The following is a 19,749-nucleotide window of genomic DNA, read 5'->3' on the forward strand; positions in this document are numbered from 1 at the left end:
GACCAGTGTTTACTTTAGTAACTCTGCCTATTTATATAGGCTTTCTATATTTTTTTGCTAGTTTACTTTGATATTCTAATTTCTCCCTTTTTATTCTTTTTTTAGTTATCCTTTGCGAGTTTCAAAAAGTTTCACCAATCTTCTGACCTACCATTAATATATGCAGCATTATATGTCTTTTCTTTCAATTTGATACTTCTTCAGTTATCCACACATTGCGTACTGTTCTTATGGAGTCTCCCTTCTCAGTGGTTCAGAGTTATGAAATATCACCCTAACTATCTGCCACTGCTTCCCTACTGTCTTACGTTTTAAACTATTTTCCCAGTCTACTGAGCTAACTTTGCTACTGCATCTTTAAGTTTACTGCACTAGTTTCAGATCCATGTTTCTCAACTTCAAACTGACTGTGAAATTCTTTTTTTTTTTTTTTTTAATATTTTAATTCAAATTTTCAACATTTTTATAACAAATAAACACACCACACCCCACCCCTTGACAGCAACCCGATTCCCAAAGTGCAAGACAAACAAACCCCATCTCCTGCGGAACCCCTCACCTGCCCCTCTCAGAGCAAATTTCACCTTCTCCAAGTACAGGAACTCCATTAGATTCCCCAGCCACACCGAGGCACAGGGGAGAGAAGCTGACCTCCACCCCAACAGGACCCACCTGCAAACGATCAATGAGGCAAAGGCCAAGGCATCTGCCCCGCACCCGTCTACAACTCCGACAGATCTGACACCCTGAATATGGCCCCCAGGGGACCCGGCTCCAAATCCACGCGTAGTACCTCTGACATGGTGCTCAAATCCAACCCCAAAGTTTCTCCAACTTCGGGCAGGACCAGAACATATCGACTTGATTGGCTGAGCCCCTCCCACACTGCTCGCAGCTATCCTCCACCCCCTCAAACAGCCGGCCCATCCTTGCCTTCATTAAGTATGCACTGTACACCACTCTTAACTGAATCAACCCCAGCCTCATGCACGAGGGCGAGATATTGACCCTTCGCAGTACCTAGCACCATAAACCCTGCTCCAAACCATCCCCAATTCTTCCTCCTTCTTGGCCTTAATCCCTTCTATAGACACCTTATCCTCCGCCATGTTCCTACCATAAATCGCCAAAACGACCTAACCCTTCAGTCCCTTTATCGACAGCACCTCCTCCAGCAATGAGGAGGATGGTGCCACCAGAAGGTTCGAGAAGACCTTTCTCACAAAGTTCCACACCTGCATATACCTGAGGCCCTCCTCATGCTGGAGCCCAAACTTAATCTCCAACTCCTCCAAGCTTGCGAATCGTCCCTCCAAAAACAGATCCTTCATCTCATTTACCCCTCTCTCCTTCCATCCCCGGAACCTCTCATCAATCCTCTCGCGCATCCATGCATCAAACCCATGATTCCCTCTTATCAGCATCAACCTCGAGCCTGCCCTCAACTTACAGTGCTGCCGGAATTGCCTCCAGATCCTCGGCGTGGCTACCACCACAGGACTACAGAGTACATCCCCGGGACAAACAGCAGTGGTGCCATTGCCAGTGCCCGCAACCCCAACCCTTTACAAGAACTCGCCTCCATTCACACCTACAAAGCCTCCATCTCTCTACACCAGCCCCGCACCTTCTCCGCATTCACTGCCCAGGAATAGTGTAACAAGTTTGGAAGGGCCAACCCCTCCGACTGCCACCTCCATTGAAGCACCGCTTTCCTTATCCTGGCCACATTCCCTGCCTACACAAACAGTGAGTCAAAGAATGACTTTCGCAAAAAGACCGGCAGACACTGGAACAGAAACAGGAACCGTGGCAAAATGTTCATTTTTGTTGCATGTACCAGGCCTGCCAGCGACAAGGGGAGACTATCCCATTGTACCAAGTCCTTCTTCATCCTCCCCACCAGGCTCGTGAAATTAAGCTTACGAATTTGTACCCAGTCCCACACCATCTGCACTCTCAAATACCTAAGATAAATAGTTGTCGGTACCTGGAATGGCAACCTATCCACTCCTGCCCCTGGACATCTCAAAATATTTGCTTTTCCTGAAATTTAACTTTTTCCCCGAAAACGCCCCAAATTTCCTTAGCAACCCCATTATATCCCTCACTGATGAGCTTGGGTCTGAGTGTACAGCAGCAGATTGGCCACGTTCAGAGACACCCTATGCTTAACCCCCCCCCCCCCACCGTCACTATCCCCTGCCACAAGTCCAAACCCCTCAGCACAGTGGCCAAGGGCTCAATCGCCAATGAGAACAGAAGAGGGAACATTGGGCATCCCTGCCCCATTCCCCGAAATAGTGAAAGCACCCCAAATTCATACCATTCGTTCATACAGATGCTGTTGGATCGTTGTGTAACAATTTTACCCATGCCACAAACTTCGTCCCAATCCCAAACTTCTCCAACACCGCAAACAAATAACTCCACTCGAGTCTGTCAAATGCCTTCTCAGCATCTAATGCCACCTCCAGCTCCCTTCCTTTTACCAGAGAAAGCACCACATTCAGTAGCCACCGCACATTTAATGACAGCTGCCTGCCTTTGCCCAACCCTCTCTGATCCTCCCCCACCACCTTCGGAAGGCACCCTCCAGCCTCAGCGCCAACACCTTCGCCAACATCTTCACATCCACATTCAGTAGAGAAATGGGCCTCCACTGGCTCCTTCTCCTTTTTAAGTAATAGTGAGATGGATGCCTGCCCCATTGTCTACGGCAATACTCCCCTAACCTTCGCATCCTCAAACAGTTCTACCATCAGCGGTGCCAACGTATCCTTAAATTTTTAATACAACTCCACCGTGAACCCATCCGCCCCAGTGCCTTACCCAACTACATCTTCCCTATCGCTGCCTGCACTTCTTCCACCTCCATTGGTTCCGCCAATCCCACCTTCTCCTTCTCTCCCACCTCCAGCCGCTCCAGAAATTCCCTCATCTCCGACTCATCCTCCAGCGGCTCCGACTTATACCGTCCCTATAAAAGTCTTCAAACACCTTACTTACACACTCTGGCGCCACCACCAACTCAGCCGTTCCATCCTTAATTCGCACAATCTCCCTCACCGCTGCCTGCCGACAGAGCTGGCCCGCCAACAATCGAGTGGCCTTCTCACCATACTCGTAGACAACCCTTCTGTCTCGCCTCAGCTGCCAAACTGCCCTCCCCATGGTTAGAATTTCAAACCTTACCTATAACTCCTTTACCTACCCTCCAAATGTCCATACTCCAGGCACTCTACATATCTCCCATCTACCTCTAAAATCACATCGGAAAATCACACCAACTCCAAAGCCCACACCTACCCCTTCCAAACTCCCAACACCCTGCAACCAAATAAGAACCAAAACCCAGCAAACCATGGGCTGGATTCTCTGCCGGCTGGATGCTCCATTTTGCCGGCTGCCCGTGGGTTTTCCGACAGCGTGGGGCTGCCCCACAACGGGAAACTCCATTGACCAGTCGGCGAAACGGACCATCCCGCCGGCGGGGTGAACATAAAATGTGGCACGGCGGGGCGGAGAATCCAGCCCCATATAACTCAACCATCCTCCCCAAACCACCCCAGCCCAAACATCTTTTACACAAAACCGTTAACCATAACATCCACTGCTGCCTCACGGCGCCAAGGTCCCACGTTCGATCCCGGCTCTGGGTCACTGTCCGTGTGGAGTTTGCACATTCTCCCCATATTTGCGTGGGTTTCACCCCCACAACCCAAAGATGTGCAGTATAGGTGGATTGGCCACGCTAAATTGCCCCTTAATTGGAAAAATGAATCGGGTACTCTAAAGTTTTTTTTTTTAAATCAGAACATCCAAAAAGAGAAAGAACAACATTAGGGACAACCCCAGTCAAAAACCTTTGAAGTGCAAAGTCAGTCCAGACTGATGCCTTCTGCCTTCATACACACTTCCACCACCGTCTCGAAGTAATAGTCCCTGCCATTATGCGTGACCCTTAGCTTCGCCAGGTAAACCATACCAAACCCACATTGCATTTATACAATGCCATCTCATCCCAACCGAAGGCTGCCCGACTCCTCGCCAGCTCTGTTGTTGGATCCTGGTACGTACGTATACCGTTGCTGTCCCACTCCACCTCCTGCTCTGCTTCACCCAACACAGCACCTTCTCCTTCACTTGAAATTTGTGAAAGCAGACAATCACAGCTCTTGCTGGTTCATTCGTTCTTGGTTTCAAGCGGAGTGACCGGTGGGCCCCATCCAATTCATAATGGGAGGGGTCCGTCTCGCCCCCTCTCCTCCCATCACCATCGCCAGCATCACGGTGAAGTACTCTGTAGGCCTCCGGCCCTCCACCCCCTCAGGCACATCCACGATCCTCAAATCTACCTTTGCAAACTGTTCTCCAGGTCTTTTACTTTGGCTCTCAGCTCTCTGTTGATCTCTGCCACCTTCTGCAATTCCTCACCCATCGAGGTGAACTGGTCGCCATGCCACGACAATGCCTCCTCCACTCCCTTCATATTCTCTCCTTGCTCCCACACCACCGTCAAAGTCTTCACCAAACATTATCTCATTTGGAGCATGGATCTCACCCACTACTCCTTAAGCGAGGTAATCATCTCCTACCAAAGCCTTTCAAATGTTTTGAGAACAGCCGCTCAAACTCCCCAGCCATCATTCAGCCATCTTTTCCACCGTGATGAGCACGGCCCCACCACCGAGCTCCCTCCCGCAATCTTTTCTCCCACTGAACTCTTCGCCATGTTTGCCTGCGAACCTTTGCTCACTCTCTTTCTCTCTGGGTTCTTTTTTGTGATTTTTAACATTCTTGAAATGCCTCAGACCTTCCCACAACTTGTAACAGAATTTCCTCCAAAACTGTGAATTGACCCAAAAACTTCACCGAATGTGAAATTGTATCATGTTATGACTATTCCTACTAAAGATTTACAATGTGATCATTAATTACATTAATTAATCGCTACACACAATCATGTCTGTATTTGCCTGTTCCCTGGTTAGTTCCCAAACATATTGGGCGGGATTCTCTCAGCCCGGGGCCGGGCCGGAGAATCCCCACGACCGGTGCGAATCGCGCCATGCCGCCCCGACGGCGGCACGCGAGTCTCCACAGAGCGGCGAATCGGCGCCATTGGCACCAACATGGATAGTACGGTGCCGGTCGGAGGCCGCTCTACGCGGGCCTCCCCCCCTCCGATTCTCGGCCCAGGATGGGCCGATCGGCCATCGTGAAAACGCCGAGTCCTGCCGACGCCGTCCATGCCTGCTCTCAGCTGGCGGGAACTCGGCGTCGAGGGGCGGCCTGTGGGTGGGTGGGGGGGGATCCGATGTGGCCTGGCCCACGATCCGGGCCCACCGATCAGCGGGCCGGCCTCTCTGGCTGGTGGCCTCCTTTCCTACGCAACAGCCCCTGTAGTCCTGCACCGTGTTGCGCGGGGCCGGCACGTTGAAGGAAGCCACTGTGCATGCGCGGATCGTGCGTTAACCGCTCCAGTGCCGTGTGGCCCCCTGTAGGGGCCAGAATTAGTCGTGGGGTCGGCCCGTTCACACCTTCGTAAAATGCGACAGCGTTTACGACGGCCTGGACACTCTGCTGCGGGATTAGAGAATCCCGCCCAGTGTTCCAACAAACTGTCTTGAATACAATCTATGAACTCTTTTCAAGGTTATCTTTGCCAATTTGATTGATTTTATGGGAAATTTATTGCACGATTATTGTAGTATCTTTCTTCCAAGCCCTCATTATTTCACGATGTATACTCTATAAATAACATAGTGTCATGTAAGTCTTTTTGTTTTACAATAGTGGACCAAGTCAGCGCAGTGAAAATTGACTTATTTTCAAATGGTACGGAATGAGGTGGTGAGCAAATGGCCTCATTGGCCTACAAATAAAATCTAGTGCCAAGAAACTGTTGAGTTCCAATCATTACATCCTCTGAATTAAATTTTATTTCATATGAATGAGGAGAAGGAATTTGAATATGCACATAAAGACTTCTTTAAAGTGCACAGTTCATTTATTAATTATGCTTTTGACAGATTGATGCATGTCTTGAGTTCAAGGAGGTTGGCATTCAAGGGCACCCAATCCAGAGAAAAATCACCCGAAATGCCTCACAGGAGATAGCTGACAGCTCTCTGCAATATACTCAGAACCTGTTACTGCAGAGCCTTGGAAACTTTCACTTAATTTTACAGCCCTTTAAATTCTCAATATGCATGCCCATTCTGCAGCAAAGCATTTATATATGCACCTTATTTACACAGAAAATCCTTTTATAAATCCTGCCTTCCCGAATCTTGGTCAGTTACAAAATGGACGACATGTCCGGCAGACATCTTTTGCTGCCTGTGCTTCTGAAACTTAGATCTCAAGTCAAGTTCTCTGCTTGCAAGACAGAATAGTGTACAAACCATAGAACGAGGCCAAAGTGGAGGGGGGGGAGGGGGGCTCAGAAATTACAAACCCTTCACTCCCTTTGTGAAATCCAGCACGGTAGCACAGTGGTTAGCACTGTTGCTTCACAGCGCCATGGACCCGGGTTCGATTCCTGGCTTGGGTCACTGACCGTGCGGTGTCTGCACGTTCTCCCCGTGTCTGCGTGGGTTTCCTCCGGGTCCTCCAGTTTCCTCCCACAAGTCTCAAAAGAAGTGCTTGTTCGGTGAATTGGACATTCTAAATTCTCCCTCAGTGTACCTGAACAGGCGCCAAAGTGTGGAGACGAGGGAATTTTCACAGTAACTTCATTGCAGTATTAATGTAAGCCTACTTGTGACACTAATAAAGATTATTATTATTATTGGGCAGCTGTGCCATGGACCTCTTGCTATTCATGCGGAAAGAGGAAGAAAGTGTGAACCGTGTAAACAAGTTCTCAGCCCAGGGCAGTAAATTGGTTGAGTGCAAATAATGTCCGGGATTCTCCCCCAACCGGCGGGCGGGCCGCACCGACGGCAAAGAGTGACGTGAACCACTCCTGCGTCGTGCCGCCCGGAGGTTGCGGAATCCTCCGCTGCGCTAACCGGCGGCGAAAGGCCTCCGCCGGCCGGCGCAAGTTGCCGCATGCGCGGGAGCACCAGCGTGTTCTGGCGCATGTGCAGAACTGCTGGCGTGATCCCTGCGCATGTGCAGGGGGTTTCTTCTCCACGTCGGCCATGGCAGAGCTTTACAGAGGCTGGCGCAGAGGGAAAGAGTGCCCCCACGGCACAGCCCCGCCCGCAGATCAGTGGGCCCCGATCGCAGGCCAGGCCACCGTGGGGGCCCCCCCGAGGACTCCGGAGGCCGCCCTCAGAGGCAGGTCCCGCCGGTATGGACCTTGTGTACTTCACGCCGGCGGGACCGGCCTAAAACGGGGGGGCCACTCGGCCCATCGGGGCCCGAAGAATCCCCGGGGGGGGGGGGGGGGCAATGCCAACGGCCCCCAACCGGTGCGATCCCACCCCCGCCAAAAAACCGGCGCCGGAGAATTCGCCGGGGGGGGTTGGAGAATCCCGCCCAATGTCTTTGCTGGTCTCGACGGAGACCTGTCTGGAAAAGCTGAGGGAAGAAGTAGCCTTGACATTCCGTTAATAATATTGTCCATTTGATGTCCATTAGATGCACTGCCTTTATAACAGATGGTACAACTCTGCAAAAGTCATCTTGCTGACCCAGATTCTGTGAAGGCAGTTCCCTTGGCCATTGCCAAGTAATGTGCCTGGGTCTATAGATACACTTGTTGGCATAATGTCAGGCGCAGGTATTCTGACTCAGCTGTCATTTGATCTTCCTCAAACATTTCTTTTGATTTTCTTTATCCTCTCGCACAAAATCTGTTTTTTTTTAAATGACAGAATGCATACAAGAGATCCCTTCACAGTTGGAGATAGCCATAGTGGCCCTTTAATACCCACTTAAAATGGGTGGACTTAATTCAGTTGGTAACTTATCAGAAAAGACAAAGCTGAAAGATGTGTCCTCATGCTTTTTAACTGGTGGGAGACAAACAACACTACGTTAGATTATTTGTAGCTTAAGAGTTAACAAAATCCAGAATTTCTCACTCTTTATTCTCAATTCTCGACAGAATTGTTTATGCTAAGTGGGATTTTTATCTTGATGTTTTGGCGTGTCTTTCTAAATCCAAGTGATGGGCAGACGTTAATGCTGCTCCCAGGCAAGTTTGGATCAGGAAGAGCTGTGTAACCAGGTGGAAGGGTGCGGGGTGAAGATCTGCTGTCCTCTGCCTCCCACTGATAAAGTCCAGACAGAAGGCTGGCAGGTAGTCCTTTTCAACTGGAGGCCAATTGAGGCCCTTAAGTGGCTGCATTAGGACCAATTAAGGGCCTCATCCCGTTACTGTGGGTATTCAATCAGTGGCGGGTGGGGGATTCGCCATCCGGACTTCCCAGTCTAGTCTTTATAGTGTACCAGCGGACTGCCAGAGTGAAATGCTCGCCCCTTGTTCATGGCCACTGTCTTCCCTATTGAGGGACCCTGCATCAGAAAAGGGGTCCTGCAGGAAGCCATCGCTGCCCTTGCTTCTGACACCCCCCCCCCCACACACACACAGGCTGATGCACTATCAATTACGATAAGACGAGAGTAGAATGTAATCGAGGCTTTTGTTACACAGAGCTGTGTGGCCTCCTACAGCAGCTTACGGAATGGCTGCTATTCGGAGAGCGCACACATTTATACAGAGCCAGCAGGCAGGGACCTATTCCCGTACCTGTAGTACAGGGGCCTTACCGTAATACCCATATATACAATATAATACAACAGTGGTGACTACCACACAGGCAACGCCCTCCGATGACCCACTCTCGGTGGCACTGCCAGAACTGGAGAGCTGTTCAGCCAGTAGTTCTTGAGGCCGTGATGTCTGCCCTTCATGGGGGCTGAATGGGACTGAATGTCTAATGATTGGAATGTAATAGTGTTGGGCCTGTCAGAGGGAAGCAAGGCTTCCATGAATAGTCCAATGAGTGGGCCTGACTCACGTTAAATCTCGGCCAATATATTGTGATGTAAGTAGAAACTTTCCATGAAAAGAACATGGGGCTGGATTCTCTATTTCTGGGGCTATATCCCCACACCGTCGTGAAAACTATGGCCTTTTACGGCAGAAAAACTGGCGTCAAAAGACCAAATATTCACAGCCCTGCAGGGGGCGAGCAGGGAGCCATCGTGAAGCTCCCAGCTCCAGTTGCAGATACGCCGCCCCCCCCCCGTGCATGTCCAGGTCAGTGGCCGCGCATGCGCACGGCGGCAGCCTTCAGCGGCCGCGCCGTGCTCCATGCCGGACTCAGACTGCGGAGCTGGACCGGGAAATAGTGCCCCCGATCAGCCACGCGCCCAACACGGACTGCCCGCTCAAAAGTACCCGGGTCCTGTATGAGGCCGCCCCTGCCCTCCGATCGGCCCGCCCCCAACCATGGCGGCCGTGGACTGAGTCCGCAGCTGCCAATCGAGTATCCCGAACGGCAGGACTAGATTAGATCCACGGCATCGGGACGTCGGCCGGTCGGGGGTGGAGAATAGCGGGGCGGGCCTCAAGCGATTGCCGCAGGGCTGGAGAATTGAGGAACGGGCGCCGGTCCTGATTCCATGCGTGGAATTGGATTCTCCGCCCCGTCGCCGGACGCGATTTCGGCATCGGGGTGCAGAAAGTCCAGCCCACGATTCTGTTGGAAAGTGCAGAAAGACACTCTGGATTTGCACCAAATATTTTGGCGGGCTCTTGAGGCAAAATAGTACCGCATTTCATTGAACATTTTTGGAACCATTCTAATTACACTACAGAGTGTCAGCAGCACCTTGAAACCAATGTACATTTCAGGTATGAGAAAATACTGACGAATGCGGAAGGCCATTCAGCTCATCTTAATTCATCCATCCAGAGAGATCCTAACCTTCCCATATTTAACTGTAGTAATCAATTATTTTTTAAATGATTCCGCAGTTTTGTTCCACTATTCAATCTAGAAGTACATTCCACATGTTAATTTCTTTGTGTAAAGAAGAATTTCTTAATGATGCTGAAATTAGCCGATGCTCGTTTGGACTAGGCTCCTAGTTTTGCTATAATAGTTTAAAGTAATATCCTAGCTTCATGTTTTCTATATTCACGACAGTTTTATATACCTTTTAAGATGACTTCTCAGATATCTCCTTTCCAGGCTGAAAGGCCCAATTTTCTCTGGTCTTTCCTTAAAGCATCAAACCCCATGGACATCAGCTTCATGACTCTTCTCTGACGTCCTTCAACACTTGAATATCTTTCTTATTACTTGAAGATCAGGGCCGGGATTCTCCCCTACCCGGCAGGGCGGGGGAATCTGGCGTAATGGAGTGGCGGGAACCACTCCGGCGTCGGGCCGCCCCAAATTCTCCGCATCTTTAGAGGCCAAGCCCTTACCTTGAGGGGCTAGGCCTGCGCCGGTTGGCGGGAAAGGCCTTTGGTGCCACGCCAATCAGGCCACCGTGGGGGCACCCCCCGGGGCCAGATCGCCCCCCCCCCCCCCCCAGGACCCCGGAGCCCGTCCGCGCCGTCTGCTCCCGCCGGTAAGGTAGGTGGTTCAATCCACGCCGGCAGGCGAGGGTTGACAGCGGCGGGACTTCGGCCCATCGCGGGTAGGAGAATCGCCGGGGGGAGCCCGCCGACTGGCGCAGCGCGATTCCCGCCCCGCCGATTCTCTGTTAGCGGAGAATTCGGGACACGGCGGGGGCAAGATTCACGCCAGCCCCCGGGGATTCTCCGACGTGGCGGGGGGTCGGGGAATCGCGCCCCTGAACTGGAATTAATATTCATGATGTGGCCTGTCTAGAGCACTGTAAAGACCGGTCACTTCTTCCTCAGACATGTACCACTTCCATCCTCACCTCAAACTAAGTGTGGTGAGGTCATAGATTTCTTTGTCACTAAGATTGAAACCATCCAACAAGATGCCTCTGCCACTTCCCTACTTTCCCCCAGCCATATGGGGTCAAACCTTTCTAAAAACTAAGCGCTGCTCCATTCCTGAACTCATCACTCTCCACTTTGTCTCTGGCCACCTGGGAGAGGCAGATCATCTGCCCTCATGCCCTCTCCGAGCTCATCATATGCATGGAACTCGCCACCTGCTCCCTCATTCCTAGTCTCACTAAAATTATGACCAGTCAAATTCTCTTCTTTATCCTCATATTACTGGTTTTCTTCCTTCAGGTATTATTGCTCCCTCTTTCAAATTTGCCACCTTCACCCTTTTACTCACAAAACCAACTCCTGACCCCTTTGCCGTGGGAAATTATCACACCGTCTCCAACCTCCCTTTCCTCTAAGTTCTTGAACGTGTTGTTGCCTCCCAAAATCATTCCCATCTTTCCTGGAACTTCATGTTTGAATCCCTCCAATAAGGTTTCTGCCCCAAGACAGTACCCAGAATATTTCTTTAAAAAGTCATAAGTGTATGCTGTGACGAATGTAAACAATCCTTCCACATCCTTCTCGACCTCAGCAACCTTTGACACCATCCTCCTACACCACCACTCAAATGTCAACAAGCTGAATGTTGCTGCATTCACCTGGTTCTATTTTTATCTATCTATCACCGGCAATGACTTCCTTTCCCACTTCGACAACATTACCTCTGGTATTTCCTAAGCACCTGTCCTTGGCCCCCTTCTATTTTCCATCCACATGCTGTCCCAAGGTGACATCAACCAGAAACACATTGTCAGCTTTCACAAGTAGACTGGCGACAATCAGTTCTACCACACCGCAACCTCTTTTGACTCCCCCACTGCTGCTGAATTATCAGATTGCTTATCAAATATCCAGTTCTAGATAAAAAGAAATGTCCTCCAATTTAAATATTGGCAATACTGAGTGACAAACAACACTCCCTATCCATCGATTCCACCTCCCTCCCTGAGAACTGTTTGAGGTTCAACCATAATTAACTCTAAAATGAGCTCTGACCATGTGTGTGCATCATTACTAAGATCATCTATTTCCAACTCCACAACATCGCTCAACTCTACCGCTGTCTCAGCTCATCTGCTATTGATATCCTTAACCTGCCTTTGTTACCTCTAGACTTAACTATTCATATTCACCCCTGGTCTGCCTCCTCCATTCTCTGTAAACTTGAGATCGCTCAGAATTCTGGTGCCAGTGACCTAACTCACATCAAATATCATTCACCGATGTGCACATTGACCCACATTGGCTCCCAATTAAGTAAAGCTTTGACTTTAGACTTCTCATCCACTTTTAATTCCCTCCATTGTCTCGCCTCTCCCTAACTCTGTAATCTCCTCCAGCCTCATAGCCCTCAACATATCTGCACTGTCCTAATTCTGGCCTCTCGAGCATCTCCAGTTTTAATTGCTCAATTGCTGGTCATGCCCCAGCTCAGATATTCCCTCCTTAAGCCTCCTTATACCTCTTCATCTCTCCACCTGTATTTTATCCTTTAATACGGTCCTTAAACCTTATCTATTTTAACCAAGCTTTTGGCCATCCACCCTCATATCACCTAATGTGGCTTGGAGTCCGATTTTCCTTCATAACACTCCTGTGACGTTACACAACTAAGACCTTTCCTATTCTCAGATTTCCAAACAATTATCTTTGGAAAGTATTTTTATAGGATGCTATACAGAGCAAGCTGGCTAGGGAGTAAAATCTCAACTAAAGGACGAGTAGATGCTGTGGGGGCCTTCAAATGACTCAAGGGAGCTCCAAGCATTTGCCTCTCTCGGCAATATGGAAGGTGCCTTTGCATTCTTGTGATGAGTAGAGTGGCTGGAGAACTTCTCTGCTGTGCCAACGGCATTAAGCTTAATTGTCTATTTGTTGCACTCTCTTGTCAGTTTATGGGTGGGTACACCTAGGCTGGACACTTGTGATAATATTGGCAATGACCTGCTTTCAAAGGTCCACACTTTCCACTGTAAAGCTTTTGAATATTGAGTTTGATAGTGAGATGTCAAATCATCTGATTTGTCTGCATGTTCTTTCATCTCTGCTACTGGTGCAGTCCCTCCCATATATTTAGAACTCCGAGTGGCAGATTCATTGTTAGATCATTGCTTCACTCAGCAGCATAGCATTGATCCAATTCTCCAAGGTGGCAACTGGACTGTGGATTTGGATCATTCTTCCTCCCCAGTGGGTTCTAATCTGTCTCATTTCTGTCCTGCAAGATTATTTTGTCCACACTTGTGCTCAATGCTTCACCTCACAAAATCGAATCTACAAAGTAAGGCAAATATTATGAACGGCCTTCTAACTAATGTTACTGTTCTCGGGGTTACATACCAGGGAGGTAATAGGTGCCCAAGATTATGGGTCTTTGCAGAAGATGGTTCTTCTCACAGGCATTAACAATAAAACAGGTTCACTAGATTGGTTAGAATACCGTATTTGACTGGAGAAAATAAATTATTTTCCCAACGGTGTTATAGAGCTTTCTCAATATATTGTGGGCCTTTGTACACTGAAGTCAACCTTCTTTATGCCATTTTGTTGACAGTGTTAATATGCTTTCAATAGACCGGAGGTATCTGATGGGATTTGATAGAATGATTTCACAGTTGTGGACCTTTTGCACCTTCACCTTATTAGTATAGAAATACTGACACTATACCGACAGCAGTATTTTATTGAGTATTTGTTTCACTAAAATAAATAGCTTCTGTGAAATGAAGCTGCCACGACCTCTAAGTGGAATCCTGGATTTGCTTCCATATCCCATACACTCGGCAAATGCAAAATGCATAAGAATGCCAGTAGATTTGAATAATCTTTAGTATTTTCTGTTTGGATGTCTTTGATTGTTAGCAGTGGCAATCCATGTTGCTTTATTCAAGGAATTTCAGCAGTCCCACTTGGGTGGTAGCAGAGCACTACTGCATAAAGATCACAATATAATCCACTAAATAACTAATGACCAGAAAGAAATCCAGGCAAATGACAGTTTCAATGATCAGATAATTATATCCATAATACGAGCCTGTATGCAAGATGTCTACACTTGCACTGCCATCATAGGTATTCCTGCGAATATTTGAATGGAGACCTGTCTCAGCAACTATTTGCCTCCTCCCAGCCAGTGTGAGAGAGCTATTCAGTGGGTTATCACAGGTTGAATGGAGTTCTTCATTGGAATGGCTTGTTGGTATTATGATGTGCCGAAGTGGAATCCTGTAAAAATTGGCCTTACATTAAATGTAAACCACCCAGTCACAAATATAGTGGAACACTTAATTTTGTGCTGTCCCCACTTAGAACATAATTAACACATTCTCATTTTTAATGCATTAGAACCCAGTAATTAGGGGATCAAAATCAATTCTGATAGGGTACTGCTTACCTAGTTTAATTTTATGGGATATTCTTCATATTAAATACATGTTATGTATAATGTATTTTTTGGCAATGTTTAGAAACTAATTTTTAGGCACCAGGCAGATACATGGAGCAGAATTAGAAATGACTCAGTGACTCACGTTTTTTCCAACGAAGCCAGAAGCACCTCACAAAATTATTACGTTTTAAATCATAGAAATATTGGAATTCTTAAAATATGAGGACCAACACGGAAAATTTGGCAACCAAGCAAAAGGCCCATTGACATTCGGCGGGAATTTGTGGGGCAGTAAAATCCCAGCTAATGATGCAAGCATGGAAGAGCTTTAGAAGTTATCATTCAACAGTCATATTTCACAAAATATCACAGTTTATAAACTTTTTGTTTATTAATTCTCAGGATATGGGCCTTTCTGACCAGACCAGTATTTATTGTCATTCCTTGGTTGCCTTTTAGAAGTGTCATAACCTCCACGAGGACCAAGGGGAAACCATCATTGACCTCCCCATGGGACTCGTGGAGTACGAGCTTCCCAGATAGGGGGTGAAGGACACCCACCTGGGGCTCGTTATGAACTAAGATAAAAAGCTGGCCCAAAGTTGGGCCCGGTGTGGTTAGTTATCCCAGCAAGGACTGTACTGAGAGTACCTTAAGCAGAACTTAAGACTTTGTTCATTTATCGCCAGCTTCCTTTGAGTTACTAAAAGATGGTATTGACCTTGTTCTTGATGCACTACAGCCCAGACTAAGGTGGTCCCACAATGCTGGTAGATAGAGACTTCTTGGATTTTGACCCAGTGTCACTGACTCAGGGAGGAACTTGGATAAATCATTTATGTAGATATCTTGAGCAGCTTATTTTGTGAAATAAATTGCCACTTTGAACTGTGCATCCTTCAGGAATGTGTTCTTGCCACAGACTGAAACAATTTGCTTGCAGAAATCTATGTTGTGCATTATATATGGACAATGACTTTGTAAATATGTTTTAAATGCTGAGCAATGTGTTGATATACACATCATACTGGTCTACAGTACATACGGTTGATCTATTAATCAAAAGAATAGTGAATAATTAATGTTTATAATTGCTGGATGTCTGACAACTTGTCTCTCTATAGCAGTCAATAATATGGTTGCTATTGCAGGTTCACCATTGTCCATGCTTTATAGACTTTTATAATGAGGTGCCTAATCCTTGGTATTCCTTCAAAGATATTCAGCTGCTTTCTACAGGCCCTTGCATCTATCTTGGTTTTTCAAATTTTGAGCATTTCTTTAAAGGCAATCTTCGCCCAGTTATTTCAACGTCCACTTGGTTTAGGTAATGAATGAATTTAATGAATCCTTTTGGTGAAATGTGAATGTCTTGCTCCCTGAAATTTGTCTTGTGCAATGGTGTGGTTCAGCTTGCCATTCTTTTTCTGCTGCTGTCAATGTAAACTAAACTTAACACAATGAAGTGGCTAGTTTCTGGTTGTTTAGCTGATGCATTTTCATTACCGCGTGTTATGTTCCATTGTATGGCTTGATTTTTCACAGTGGGAAACTAGAAAAGCCAAATGGGCTTAATTATGTGCTCGTAACCAGCTGGTTACTGGCCAGTTGGCTTAATGCCCCAAAGAGGAATTGATACAAACTGACATTTTCCACATTTAAGAAAGGATTGCTGACCTATCCTTTTTTTTAAAAACCCAAGGAAACTATTCAGAATTTAAACAAAAATCAAGGGCTGAATGGCCTGCTTCTGCTTTTACTCCATAAAAATCCTTGTCACTTGGACAGGAGAGCAGACCTAACTGCAAAACATAAAATCTGCCTGGATCGACAAAAAAAAAAGCTACCATCAGTTTAATATTCATAGCGCAAAGCAGAGGTGAAAGTACAGTTTGTTGGCTTATTTGACATTGGATTCATTCACTGATTTGATATTGGATTTCCCTAAAAAGGCATTACCTTCAGGAAAAGTCACATTAACCAACCTTTTATCATGTGCTCCTAGCATGAATCAACATCATGTATCTTATTGGAAGAGGCTATTGTGTTGCTTTAACGTCACAGTGAAAATGATATTCACGGACATGGGTGTCGCTGGCAAGGCCAGCGTTTAATGCCCATCCCAGATTGCCCTTGAGAAGATGGTGATGCAGCCGCCTTCTTGAACCGCTGCAGTATTCTCTGTCATGGCCAACAACAAATGTTTGCCAAACATGAATTCTTGAGATAGTTTCCCTTTAAATAACTTTAAAATCTTAGTATAAACAATGAGTTACAGGCAGCTGCCAGTAAAGGGACTTGGATACGTCTTTTACATTTATTGAACTATTGACCATTTTATATTGCTTCAAAACGTGATCAGTTTAATGTGATAATAATTCAGTGATTTAGAAGGTATGAGATAAATAACAATAGTTTAGTTGGTGTCAACATACAGAACTTCAGGAACTCATTATTTAACAATTGTTACAATTCCTTTTTTTTAGACTGGAATGGCTTTAACCTATGACCCCACCGCTGCTATGCAGAACGGGTGAGTATTTTCTGGAGCTATGTTGCTGGCTTCTTATAAATTATTGGCATGTTCAAAGCACCTCGGGTTACCACCACCTTCCATAAATACTATTCGAAATTTAACACAGAGCCTACACTGACATTGAAGCATTCACATTGCAGACCTGTGTTTTAGTCAGAGTACTAACACTTACAAATGGCTTGGTAGTAATGCAATTCCAGCAATTCCTGCTGCCACTTATAACAGTCTAGGAGGAATTGCCAGACCTTTCAACTGCAGCACAGCAATACTGTATTCCACCTCACCGCTTTTGCAGTTAGTCACTGCTCTAGAATGCTTTTGTGTGATAACAAAATTAGTACAAATGCTTTCTGTAAAATATTTCTATAAAACCTTATTTGCACACGCTTAACTGAACTATTTTGGGGAGGGATGCCAACAATGAGGAAAATCTATTATTTTAAGTCCAGTATTTTTTTCAATTGGGTTAAGAATGGGCAGCAGGTTTTGGTGAGGAAACTAATGATGATAGAAACATCAAAGAACAACTGTACCCAGAGCATGTGTAATGGAAACATGTTCATATGTGTACATATATCAGACAGGATAATAGTGTCCTCTAAGGCACATGTTGGCAAACAACTTGAGAATTGAACATTATAGCCGCCATCTTTCCTGCCCATTCGCCAGGGGTGCAGATCCCGGAATGGCCGCTCGTGAGAGGCCTAACACGGGATTTGTGTCAGCGAGAACTCAGAATGCGATGTTCCTGGGCTCTCCGCTGGGTCTGAACCTGATTATCATAAATTTTAATTCATTTAAATATGCATAAATGGCTTAACGCCATTGATTCCAGAGATGTCAAATGTTTCTCATCGTTGGTGTGATGTCACATCAACGGGAATCATTGCTGGTTTCAAAAAAACGAAAACCAGTTGTGATGAACATGCCGGGGGCTTGGAGGTGAGTATAGTCCCTGGGTGGTCAGGGACATGGCCCTGGCACCCTTTATGCCAACCTGGGAACAACACTGGGTGTGGGGGGGGTCCCATTATGTGTGCGTGGGTTGGGGGAAAGGGAGGGGGGGAGGCACTGAAGCCTTGATACCGTAAATAGTGGTTGGGGGTGGGGTGGGCAGTGAAATGAAGCCCCGATGCCAGCAGAGATGGTGGGTAGGGGGGGAAATGAAGCCCTAATGCTAATGAAGTTGGTGGAGAAGAGGGAGCGCATGGGAATGAAACCCCGATGCCGCCGATGGTGGAGGTGGAGGGGTGCCTTCTATTTTCCATTTGAGATTGGGGCGCTCGTTAAAAATGGTGCCCCGATCTCTGTAGAGCTGGGCTTGCTGGCATCTTCAGGCCACCCCTCAAGGTTGCCGGTGCAAAACACACACCCCTCCGCATGTTTTTGACAAAGTGTCAGAAGATGTGCAGCGAAAACCTGTCTGTTTCTCTGGGGACAAACACACCAGTTTTCAGTCAGAACCTGACACTTTGCCATTTTGGGGGGGACGATTGTGCACTATGTCGAATAGATGTTTTTAAGTTCAAGCAGTCAGGATTGCCCAGCCTTTGATCTGCATAATTTCACAATGAACCATTGTGAATGTGTTCCTCATGGACCTGGCTGTTCAGAAACACAGCACATTGAAGCAGTTGGAAAGGGAATGGTGCCAGCTGTGGTTTTTGTCTGGAATTGCTTTTCTTTTACTAATATTGTGCTTACTTCCTACAGTTTTTATTCTTCACCATACAGTATTGCAACAAATCGTATGATTGCACAGACATCTATTACACCTTTCATTGCTGCTTCTCCTGTTTCAACATATCAGGTAGGGGTGAATGTCCCATTGCTCTTTATTATCTCCCATTATTCTGTTAATCATTAACACACAAAGATTACATTCAATTTTTACATTATTTTTGTTTCTGGAAAACAATGCATGCAAGTATTTTTTTTGACTACTTGGAGCTAACTGGAAGGAGGTCTACAAGGAGGAATTGGATATGTTGGAGCTGAGGTTCAAAAGATTATTTTTTCATATTCATTGTCATCCTGTCCTTCCTAAGCTTTATTTGAATCCCTATAATGCTTTACTCAGTGTGAGAGCTGCTGCATGTTATTTCTGGCACATCTTACTCGGGCAATTTTACAGCTGCCCGTGTCTGGTTTGGATAACTACACTAGTTAGTGGTCTTTTTTGGTGAGCTGCATCTTCTACATCTCATTTAGTCAATATACAATGATATGTGGAGTGGAGGAGGACTGGGGAAGTTATAAAAGTTTCATCAGATTTTTGATTGACAAGGGAGTAAAGGGTTATGGGATTCGGGCAGGAAAGTGGGTTTAAGGTTGCAATCCAGTGATTTGAATGAATGGTGAAGTAGGCTCAAGGGCTATATCTTCCTATTGTCATGTGAGAGTACCTTTAAGACATGGATGTTTAAGCAATGTACCTTTAAGAAAACAGTGATGTCAGAGAGTGGGTGGGGCTAAGGTCAGGTCAGCCATTTTGCAGATTTTTAGTTTCAGTTTTGAAAAGAGCTGGTGTGTGTCTGTGTGTTTCCAGAGAGCTGCAGTTAGTTTGAAAAGAGCTTGTGAGTGCCTGTGTTTTGCAGTGAGCTGGATTTGCTGTGATGTCTGCCATAAAAGACCAACTCTGGATCATTTGGGTGATTTAAACTCATAATAGTAAAACCTTTAACCTGATGTGATTTTGTTTAAAGGTGTTAAGTCTCTTGGAAGTTTGAAGGAACATTTTAAGGAATTATTTACTGTTGCAATATTTTCTGAGTTATCTTTGAAGCAAGGGGTGTTAAGAGGTCCAATGTTTATTTAAGATGTTAAGTTGAGTTCATGGAATAAACAGTGTTTTGTGTTTAAAAAACCCACATGTCCATA

At 46.5% G+C, this 19,749-nt stretch overlaps 1 protein-coding gene across 7 annotated transcripts in view; it reads left to right on the plus strand.

Moving 5' to 3' along the window:
- Positions 1 to 19,749, plus strand: part of LOC140425249 (RNA-binding motif, single-stranded-interacting protein 3) — a 2,012,293-nt gene that overhangs the window by 1,858,969 nt on the left and 133,575 nt on the right. For all 7 annotated transcript variants that reach the window (XM_072509361.1, XM_072509362.1, XM_072509358.1 and 4 more), the window contains 2 exons: positions 16,820 to 16,866; positions 18,583 to 18,679. In XM_072509361.1, coding sequence (XP_072365462.1) covers positions 16,820 to 16,866; positions 18,583 to 18,679 — 144 coding nt within the window. The remainder of the gene's footprint in view (positions 1 to 16,819; positions 16,867 to 18,582; positions 18,680 to 19,749) is intronic.

This window comes from Scyliorhinus torazame, chromosome 6 (assembly GCF_047496885.1).
Source record: "Scyliorhinus torazame isolate Kashiwa2021f chromosome 6, sScyTor2.1, whole genome shotgun sequence".
Taxonomy (NCBI): domain Eukaryota; kingdom Metazoa; phylum Chordata; class Chondrichthyes; order Carcharhiniformes; family Scyliorhinidae; genus Scyliorhinus; species Scyliorhinus torazame.